General features: G+C 35.1%; 1 protein-coding gene across 2 annotated transcripts in view; it reads left to right on the top strand.

Moving 5' to 3' along the window:
• Positions 1–11,604, top strand: part of LOC114493356 — a 63,917-nt gene that overhangs the window by 2,863 nt on the left and 49,450 nt on the right. For both annotated transcript variants that reach the window (XM_028508157.2, XM_036029021.1), the window contains exons 3-6: positions 3,658–4,120; positions 4,657–4,786; positions 5,676–5,848; positions 7,573–7,709. In XM_028508157.2, coding sequence (XP_028363958.2) covers positions 3,658–4,120; positions 4,657–4,786; positions 5,676–5,848; positions 7,573–7,709 — 903 coding nt within the window. The remainder of the gene's footprint in view (positions 1–3,657; positions 4,121–4,656; positions 4,787–5,675; positions 5,849–7,572; positions 7,710–11,604) is intronic.

Below are 11,604 nucleotides of genomic sequence, written 5' to 3'. Positions count from 1 at the left end.
CACAGCACCATTTTGGCTATGACTGAGGTGACTTCTGTCTATATAGAGGATATAAGCAGATTCAACACTGCTTTGGGGGATGTTTCACTGCTTCCCGCCCCTTTATCATTTTGATTATAAAATTATCCATTTAAAGAGAGTTATGTGCTTTTTAATAAGTGAAGCTGAAATGTGTATAGACTGCCAAGAGGGGTGAGAAGACCCATAGGATGAGGTAGAGGTCGAGGCAGTAAAACAAACTGTGGGAGTAGTGATCTTCTTCTTCTTCTTTTTTTTTTTTTTGGAAGTTTGTTTGTTTTAAACCATGCCAGTAAGCCGAAGGCAGCCTGGGCTCTCAATGTAGTCCCTACTCTGAAAACCATTTTTATTATTTATTTATTATTTTAAAAATATATTTTGTTGATTATGCTATTATAGTTGTTCCAAGTTTCCCCCTTTGCTCCCCTCCACCTGGTATTCAACATTCCCTCCAGCAATACCTCCTGCCCTTAGTACATGTCCATGGGTCATGCATGTAAATTCTTTGGCTACTCCATTTTCTATACTGTTCTTAACAACCCCCTGTCTATTTTGTACCTACGAATTTGCACTTTTTAATCCCTGTGCATTTCCCCCATTCTCCCTTTTCCCACTCCCAACTGATACCCTCCAAATGATCTCCATATCTATGATTTTGTTTCTGTTTTGCTTGTTTGCTTAGTTTGTTGTTTAGATCAATTGTTGATAGTTGTGAATTTATCGCCATTTTAAAGTTCATAGTTATGATCTTCTCATTTTTCTTGAATAGGTCCCTTTAACATTTCATATAATAATGGTGTGGGGTTGATGAACTCCTTTAGTTTTACCTTGTTTGGGAAGCATTTTTTTCTGCCCTTCAATTTTAAATGATAGCTTTGTTGGATAGAGTAATCTAGGTTGTAAATCCTTGCTTTTCATCACTCTTGCCAGTTCCTTCTAGCCTGCAAAGTTTCTTTTGAGAAATCAGCTGATAGTCTTATGGGAACTCCTTTGTAGGTAACTCTCTCCTTTTCTCTTCGTATCTTTAATGCTGGGTAATTTAATTATGATGTGTCTTGGTGTATTCCTCTTTGGGTCCACCTTGTTTGGGGCTCTCTGTGTTTGCTGGACTTGTATGTTTATTTCCTTCACCAAATTAAGGAATTTCTTTCACTATTTTTTCAAATAGGTTTTCAATTTCTTGTTCTTCTCTTCTCCTTCAGGCACCCCTATGATTCAAGTATTGGTGTGTTTGAAGTTGTACCAGAGGCTCCTTAGCTTCTCCTTATCTTTTTTCTTCTTGCTGTTCTCAAATGCTTTTTTCTTTCTTATGTTCCAAGTCATTTATTTTGATTCTCAGCTTCATCCACTCCACTGTTGATTCCCTGAAAATTGTTCTTTATTTCAATTAATGTCTCCTTCATTTATGATTGGATCATTTTTATACTGTTAAAGTACCCAGTGAGTTCCTTCAGCAGCTTTATAACCAGTGTTTTGAACTCTGCCATCTGATAGATTGCTTATCTCCATTTCCTTTAGTTCTTTTTCTGGAGTTTTGTTCTGTTCTTTCATTTGGGCCATATTTTTATTTCTCCTCATTTTGGCAGCCTCTCTCTGTTAGTTTCTGTGTATTAGGGAGAGCTGCTTTGACTCCCTGCCTTAGTAGTATGGCCTATTGTAGAAAAGTGCACCAGTAAATTGGATGAGGCAGAGCTTTAGGTAATCAGCTGGGCAGGGCAACTTGCTTCACTGCTCTGTGGCTCTGTGGTCAGGAGGGCTCAAAGAGGTGACAATGCCACTTCCTGGCATTGTCTTGGAGGATGTTTTCCCCTGGCACTTGCCCTAATGCTAGACACTTCAGTTTTTCCCCATGTGTCACTGATGCCTTTCCAGCTGTTGCCCTGGTGCTGAAGCCCAGAGGGAGTGAATCTGTGTAAGTCCTAAGTCTGTTGTGGGCCCTTTAAGATGAGACTCCTGGGAATCCTTCAGTTTCTTCTGCTGACCCAACCCCCACTAGTTTTTATAGCCAGAAGTTATAGGAACCCTGGGCTGGGTGATATGGTGTGGGACTGGGATCCCTCACCATGATCCCAAGGTCACCCTTCTGATTTTTATCCACCACACATGGGTGTGGGACCACCCATTGCATGTTTCCACTTCTCCACACCTCTCTATATTTCTCTGCATGTCCCTGCATCTGCACTTCTCCATGTATCTCCATATTTCTGCCGCTCCTGTCCATCTGGATTAATTCCTGATGGAATTACATACAGCTCAGTTTCCTGATGATTCTGGGTGATATTGGTTTTGTAGTCTGGTTATAATTTTTGTTGTGGTTGTGTGAGGAGGTGAGCCATTTTTACCTATGCTTCCATCTTGACTGGAAGTCTGATCCAATATAATACATTAGTATAGCTTTCCTACTTTCTTTAATCTAAATCTTAAACTCATTTACCACAGTGTTACTATGAAGTAAGTGTTATTTGAAAATAAGTTTATGGAGCATATTTATAAATTTTATTTTATAGTTTGAAATCTTTCTTTCACTAACCTTAACTTCATTAACATAGAAATATCCTTTTTACCATTGTATATCATACCTTTAAGATTGTTTAATCACACTCATTTTTGATTCTCACTATCAACACTTTCCAACTTGGCTTGCTCCTGGAAGCAAATCTGTGGTATTGACCCTGGTTTTCTTGGCCCATCTTGCTCCACTACACCCCCAAGAGAGGCAGAATTTATTTTCTATAGACACAAGGTGACATATTTTTCTTAGTGCCACTAATCTGTAATTTTCCTGATCATCAGCTATTGCTTTTAGTACACTATCGTGAATGGTGGTATGGGATGAAATGGGGCCTTTCCAGAGGTTTCCACTTGATCTTTACTACCATTATCTTTGGCTTATGTAGTTGTTAAGTTGATTCTTTACACTACACATTCTGGGACTAGGGGAATTATCCAAGAATGGGTCCATATCTCACCAGATCCACTGTTAGGTAGTTTTAAGCCAAAATTATTTCTACCACCGAACCTTCATAATTCCCTAATTTGATTGGTGGACTTCATTGGCATCCACATTGGGTATCTGTGGATTAGCATAAATTTATAGCCAGTATCTAATAAACCCCAAAAGATTTGGGTATTTACTCTTTCCCAGATCTTTGAAAGGTTTTGGAGGATAATTCATTAAATAATACACTGAGACCACATGGCAAGATACTTCCTCAGTGGGACCTGTTCTGGCCTTCTTGTCAAGTGAGAGGTTTTGGATTATGAACTGGCTTAGGTCTGAGAACTGGGTAAGAGATTGTGAAGATCTAGAAGACCTAGAATTTTTTTCACTGATGTAAGTCAAAGTACACCTTAGCAGGCTCCTCTTCTATCCCATTTCTAAGGACCTGTGGTCATTTAGTTACTGCCACAGATCCTTGTGAGTTAAAATCATACGGTTACTATTCTACCTCTGTGGTTTATTTTGGTAATTATGACCACCAAATCCAGCTAATACACCAGAAATCTGTGTGTAACAAGTCTCTGGGTGACTTTGATGCACAACAGAGAAAGAGTAATTTCATTTATAGCCGAATTGACTTATTGATTATAAAAATAATTATGTTTATATAAACTAAAAATCACTCTTTCAAAAACTAGGGCAATGTCTCATGAAATCCTTCCTGGACAGAAGAAATATTTGCTCAGAGTTCCATTGTATGAACGTCAAATACGATGTCCCAGCGTACCTTCATTGTTAAATTTTGACAAATTTGCCCAAACTATGGGAGGGATTCCAGAAAATAATGACCCTCGAACATGGGTTCTTGATATATTCTCTAAGCATAAACCTCAGAAGACAACCACAAAAGAGAAAGTTGCTAGTACACGTGTTCAGAAAGACTTGTCTAATGAAGTGAAAGAACTACCAAAACTAGAACTAAGTGATTCTGTGAAGTGTGATCTTTCTCCAGAGGTCATTAAACATTTTGAATCTGAAGTGGAGATCTTGACTGAAGAAATAAATAATAAGAAAGTATATCCTGCATTTCCATATTGTAGGCGTGGAGCTCTGTACAGGAAACTGGGAAAATTACAGAGTGCCATGAATGATCTACAGGAAGTAAGTTTTATTTAATCAAAATAACAATGTTAACAATTTATACTTGCATATAAGCATATAATAATTTTTACTAAAATTTTGAACAGTGAATTTGTAGTGTACATTTGGGATTGTAAAATTATATTCATTCACATTTTCAAATAATATATATTAAAAGCACTAATTTTGTTTGACAAATTGGGAGGTACTATCTTGTATCATATATAACATAGCCATTGGGACTGAGTGTTCACTCATATGTGGAATCTAATGAATAATCTAAACTAACAAGCAAAACAGAGACAGACTCATAGATGGAGTACAGATGACAGCTAGTGTGGGGGTGAGGTTAGGGGGTGGAGAGATTGAGGAAAAAGGAAAAAGGACTCATGGACATGGACAACAGTGTGGTAATTGCTCAGGGGAGGGTGTAAAAGAGAAATGAATAGCAATGGAAAAGTATAATAAATATTAAGTTAAAAAAAGAAAACCAAATTTGCTAGGATATTTTCCTTTAATAAATCAACTCTAAGTGAATTTATACATGTGTTTTCTAGGCTATACTCTTGGAACCATTGTTTCTCAATGCCTTTTGGCACCGACATCTCATTTATCTTTTCCAAGACAAAATTAATGAAGCTTTGGATGACTTGAATTATATAAATAAATATAATAAAAATAATGCAGGTAGGTTTACTGTAGAGTTATTAATTATATCTTTACCTAATCTTTGGTCATTTAGCAATATTAGGAAGATATGTAAATAAACACAGACCTAGGTCTCAAAACAGGCTGTGATACTCCTAAGTTAAATTCACTACTGATATAAATTTAAGACTCATATGATCCTATATTGTTTTCAAAATACTCACCATGGTTTGAAATGTTAATGTCCTTGGTATACATTACAATAAATTGATTGCTTACTATTTATCCCTCGAGAATATGTACTTAAACATTTTAACTTTAGAAGTGATTCACAAACCTTTTCTTGACCGCAAATCTCTGAGGTAGAGTTGTAGTGTCCCTATGACATGGTTGGATGAAATCTACACATTTAACCTTATGTGACCTATTTTAACAACTTGAATGGCTGACTGCACATGAAACTTTTTGGGAATAAGAAGATGTCATATTAATCTTTGTATCCCCAGCATCCACAACATACCTCTAGAATGTAGCATGAGCTTATTAAATGTTTTTTGATTTCTGCTGATCTTTGCTAAAACTGCATAAAATTTTGTGCTATCAAAATCTAACCTTTTACTACTAACACTAAAATGTTGTGAAACATTTCAGACATTCAAAAAAGTAATAGTTAATTTTTGTTACTTCAAGTTGAAATTGAGGATGCTTTTAAACCATAATTGAGTATTTATCCAGACTTTGAGAACAGATGTTGCATTGTTGAAAATAAAAAAAAGCAACAACCATGCATTAAATGGTTAAGAAAGTATGATATACAAACATTATTTTAAGACTACAGCTTTGGAGAAAGACAAATTAATCTTTAAGATTTTTCACAGTTAATAAAAGGACTGTAACACTAACTTGTACCTTTTTATGTTGTCTTTAGAGGCATATTTGTCCAAGGCAGAAATTTACAGGAAAAAGAAAGATATCACTCTGGCAATTCTAAACTATACCCAGGCAATTAAGTGCAAGCCCACGGATGCTGACATATATTTCAGGAGGGGTGAGATGTATGAAATAACAAACAGAGTGCTGGCCATGGATGACTTCGCAAAAGTAAGTTGTATCACATATGACATTATTTATATATTTTAAATTATGGTAGTCTCATCCAAATGTTATAGCAAATTGTCGCAGTTCTTTCATATATGTTGTATAATCAAAATTAATTTATTGTAGATTAAGACCTAGAGCATTCATTACTGGAAGTGATATTAACACTATATCAAATTTTTAAAACCACCATTATTAGTGAATTAATGGATTTACATCAAAGAGTTGGGTTTTGAAGCATTTGAGGCAGCTCTGAGGGGACTTGGCTCTCCCAGCTCTCCTCTTCTACCATGAAACAATGGTAAAGGAAACCTTTGAAAATTGTTTCTTTCCTTCAAACAATAGAGAAAATCCATTTTCTACTTAACTCTTGACACAAAAAGCTGATTCTCTTCTGCAGCAAACCCTTCTACTTCCAAAGAAGCTGTGCTCACTGGCTTGTTCACTCATTCATTTATTCACACATAAATATTTATTGACTGAGGCATTCTATAATATAGTGAATAAATCTTAGTGAATGAAACAGGCATGTTTCCTGTATATGGAGTCTACAGTTCAAAGGACAGACATTAAAGAAAGAAATACATACATAAATATATAATTACAAATTATGATGGCTCCTATAAAAAAGTAAAAATGATGGATGAGTAATTTATATTTGGTAGGGCAATATCAAGGAAATTTCGTGAGGAAGTGAACTTTTAGCTGAATTGTACATTGAAGTGCTACAGTCAGGCAAAGAATTCCTCAGTTTGCAGCAGAATTTTAACCTTGACCTTCTGACTTTTAACTCTAAATTCTTAGTTCTCATACAATTGAGAATTTATAAGTTATTTAAATAATTTACCTTTTCATTTTCCCTGTTTCTTAATCCTTGATGGTTAGCCATATACTTGACAGTATTTTTGCTTCAAGAGAATACTGTAAGTTTTGGTAACTCCTGGTCTTGAAAAAATACTTCTAATATTTTCTTTTGAAAATATTGAAATCATTAAACTATCTATTCTGTTCATTTCCTCCCTTTAGCACCAATAGTTTAAAAATTGACTGATGAAGTAACTGGAGGTCAAACTAACTTTGTAGAGAATTTTTTCTTGTTTTAAAAATGCTTGGTAGTCTTTGTGCTTTGTTTTTTTCCCACTGTCAATAAGTGAGGAGCTTTATAACTGAATATACAATGATTTAGTCTTTTTACTCTATTGCTTGTATGTCAATGTGAAATAAATGAATCATGTCAATACCAACTCATTTGTTTTTACCATTTTAGGGGCTACATTAATCCATATTTTATTTGATTGAATCAGCCTTGATGTGGTCTAATATGTTTTATCTTTAATGGGGATGAAGTGCTGGGGATATAATTGGGATAAAATTGATAGATCCAACATAGTGCTACTCTAGTTGAACAATTCTCTTATGAAATGTTATCAGTATAAATTTCAGTGGACTAAAGCCTTGGCTGCTTGCGTATGTTGTTTTCTCCTTCTCTCTTAGAAAACCTCCTCTTTCCAGAATTTGATGATAAGTGGACCTCCTAAAAAAGTGGGTTTTAAATGCAAATGTCAAAGTTTACATCTAAAGTAGTTTGCTTTTATATAATTTGAAGTTAAAAATGTGATTGTAGTTTATTTAATTTGCTATGGGGTTGTATACTTTTCTTGTTCTTTTTTTTTTTCATTATGTGATATGTTTCTGTGTCTCCCTTCCACCCCACCCTCCCCATGAAGTGCATTTTGTATGATCCCACAAGAACAGATGCATTATTGAAGCGTGGAATGTTTTACTATGAAAATGAAAGCTGGAATTCAGCCATCCAGGATTTTACAGCCTTGTTAGATAGACAGCCCAAAAATTCTCAAGCAAGGTATGAATTATTTTATATGTGATTTTTGTAATTATATTTTTTGAAATACCTACATTTTCAGGAAAGAAAATGCTTGAAATACATCAGACAGCCCTTTAGAACAGTGTGTCTGTTTTCAGTTTTACCTGTGAATGAAAATCTTTACCTATACCCTGACGGTAGTGGCTAATTTAATTTAATAGGTACAAATGCCAAATCAGAGTTTCATTAGCATTTTCTAAAGACTAGTACATTATTAATTTTTAATGTATTGGCCTATGTTTTTATTCTTTGAATATCTTTCTATATCCTTAGTATTCACTGAGTACAGAGAACTGATTATCTAGATTTCTGTAATATCTTACTGTAACTTTGCTATGAAACTTTGTTCTTCCAATCTTACTGTGCATAACAGTTCTCATTTTGTTGCTTTTAAGTTTTGTCATGAAGAGCTTTAAAAATGTGTATATAGTCTTCTTGATCATGTTTTCACTCATAATTTTTGTTTAATATTAAAATTTTTATAGTAAAATGAAGTGTGCATCCACAAAAGTGTACAAAACACAAATGTGAAGCTTAATGGCTTACCACAATATAAACACCTGCGTAACTAACACCAGGTCAAGAAACATTTGCAACACCCTGGAAACCCCCTGGTGCCTTTGCTTCCCCAGGTTACCACGTCCTGACTTTTATTTTAATCACTGCCTTGTAGTTCTTTGTGGTATCATCACATAATATGTGTCCCTAAATATTTTTAGTTTAGTTTTGTCTGTTTTTTGACTTTACAGAAATAGAGTCATACAGTTATATTCCTTCACATATTGATTCTTTTGCTGTATAGTATATACTATTACATGTGGCTCTCATTCACTCCTTTTAATTTTTTATAGTATTCAGCTTCATGGATATTATAAGTTACCTGTCCAGTTTACTGTTAATGAACATTTGAGTGTTCCTAGTTTTCGATGATTATGAATATTGTTTCCTTCAACATTTTTACACACGTCTATTGGTACACACATATAATAGATGCTCCTCATCGATGGTTTCATTTTTCTTGGTTTCATTACCTGTCTGAAAATATTAAATGGACAAGCCCAGAAATAAACAATTCATAAGTTTTAAATTGCAGTGTACTGTTCTGACCTGCCTGGGATGTGAATCTTCCCTCTCCCCAGTGTGTCCGTCCATGCCGTACACACGACCTGCCCATCAGTCACATAGTCGCTGCCTGGGTCGTCAGACCTACTGTCACAGGGCTTGTGCCCCAGTAGCCCTCGGGTTACTTAATAATGTCCCCAAAATGCAAGAGCAGTGATGCTAGCAATTCAGATATGCTGAAGAGAAGCCAGAAAGTATTCCTTTAAATGAAAAGGTGAATACAGTACAATAAGATATTTTGAGAGAGACCATTCACATAACTTTTATTATGGTATATTGTTACAGTTATTTTATATTATTATTAGTTATTGTTGTTAATATCTTACTGTGCCTAATTAATATGTTAAATTTTATCATATGTGTGTGTGTATTGGAAAAAACACATGGTTTCAGGCATTTCCTGAGGGTCTTGAAATGTATCCCCCACATACATATATGCATTCTTTGTTGGATGTACAGTATCTGGTTCATAGGGTATGCAAGTATTCAGCTAATGGGCCAAACAAATTTTCCAAAGTGGTTTTACTATCAGCAGTGCATGTGAGTTCCACACCAGCATTAGGTATTGTTATGACTTTCAAACTTTAGCCATCCTAGTGGGCATGCGGCATTAACTCACTGGGCTTGAATTTTCATTTTCTTCATTATTTTCCTGCACATGCTTCCTGCCTTTGGCTTGCATGGGGTCTTCTAGAGTCCTTGGAATATGTGGAAACTTTCCACAGCCCTCACTCCCTTAGGTATCTCCGTTTCCAGATTCTTGCTTCCTGGCCTGCTTGGTCTGTTTACTGCTTTCCTCAACAGTTATCCCTTGTCCCAGATGGCAGTAGTGACATTTGCTTTTCACTGTTTTTGATAAATACTGTACCATCCAGAAAGCCACATCAGCCCTGGGAGAGCTTCAAGGCAGATAAAACAAAGGGAAACTTTTGAGCCAATCCTTCAGTGAACCGCCAGAGGGGTCAAACACACTGCTACAGTTCCTTGAGAACAAGATTTGTATTGCTCCCTCTTGTAATGGTAGTAACCTGCACCAAGAATGGAAGTTGTCCTCAAGGCCAGCACTGAGCTGGGAAATGGGACGGGGAAATAGGGTTAGTTAGAGGACCACAGAGCTCTTTTACTAAAGTTCGGTAATTCACCCCCTTGCTCCCTTCCACCCCCCCCCCCCATTTATTAAGCATTTCCTTGGTTGTGTTTTCAGTTAGATCCCAGAGTTCCAAAAACATTTCTGACCATTTTTGTTGGCTCTCCATAGTTCTGTGGAAGGATGGAGTGTTAGAGTTTCCTATGTTACCATTTTTGTTCTCTAATCTCCCAAGTCTTTTTTTTATCACTGCATAGACTTTAACTTAACAATAATGTTAGTGATAATGAAAATCTTCACCTTTTGAATTTAATAAAAATGCCTTTGGCTTTTACCAAAAAAATATATCATAGTTGTAATTTTTGAGCCATGTGTTCTTTAGTAGCTTTTTACTCTTGTTTAAATTTCCCCCCCTGTGGTCTGCTTTTAAGACTCTTATGTTAATAAGCTAATTTTGAAGGATAAATGTCTTTTGACCATAATATAGTTAGAACATTATTAAACAATTCTCTTTGTCTTTACTTTCTTTAAGATTGTTCATCTATATTCATAGTAAGATTGTTCACGTTTCAGTCAGATATTTACTTTAGAATTTGGCTGCTTTCTCAAAATGAATTACACCTTTCATCTTAGAGATATGTCCTTTAGGATAGGGTAATTTTAGTTCTTTGAAAGTTCAAAATAACCCACTTCTAAAATTATCCCATTTGAAGAAACAGAAAACTTTTTTGAAACTCTTTAAAAATTCTCCCCTAGTTAATGGTCTATTCTGGTTATCTACTTTTTGATTTAAAGGGGGATTAGTTGTAGGAAGGCATCAGATTAGATGGAGGAGAACAAGAAGGTTGTTAACTCAAGGTACTGTAAGAGGCTGTTACCTTATGGCAGGAGGAGGGGCTTATATCCCATTTAAAAAATATATGACCTTATTGTCGATAGGGGTTGTAAAATGTTTTGTTTTTGTTTTTTGAAAAAAGAGATTTTTATTTTGTGAATGGACCAGATAGTAGCTTAGGTGGGAGCTGAGGTTCACTTCAGCTCAATACTTCAGATGAGAGTCTGAGGAATTGAGGCAGTAGAAATGAAAGAAGGAACAGATGCAAAAGTCAGTATGTTTGAAGAATTGACATGGTTTAATGGCATCCCACAAAAATATTACTAAAGGTTTATTATGTAAGATTTTAAGTTCAAAATATCTATATGCTGAAAAGTAATTAATAATATTCTCTAGCAGCCAGAAATAATTAAAAATAAATATGAAATTCTTATATTCATTAGGAAATAAATCAGACATTTCTAAAAGATGGGGCAAAAAAATATTTTGCTCCAAGATAAAATATCCTGGATCTCAGGATGCGTAGTGCTTTTGAAAGACTTCTGTTACCAGTCTGCCAGTATACAGGCTGATTCTCTTCTCAAAATTACTATTGTTTTCATAATGTAACCTTTTTGAGCTACTTTTATCTCCCCCCTGGATTATTTTCATCAGAGCAGGCAACCTACTAGCAATTCCTCCTGTTTTTCCTTTATTTCTAAAAGCTGATATGGTTTATATTATTAAGTGATTGAAAATGAGGTTTTCAGGAATTGATGTATTGTGATAAATTTGAGTATAATTCAATAATAATAATAATTTTGAAATCAGAGTCATAGTTAATGGAGATA

This window comes from Phyllostomus discolor, chromosome 1, assembly GCF_004126475.2.
Source record: "Phyllostomus discolor isolate MPI-MPIP mPhyDis1 chromosome 1, mPhyDis1.pri.v3, whole genome shotgun sequence".
Taxonomy (NCBI): domain Eukaryota; kingdom Metazoa; phylum Chordata; class Mammalia; order Chiroptera; family Phyllostomidae; genus Phyllostomus; species Phyllostomus discolor.
The sequence above is the reverse complement of the archived record's forward strand: the minus strand, read 5'-3'. Positions and strand labels throughout refer to the sequence as shown.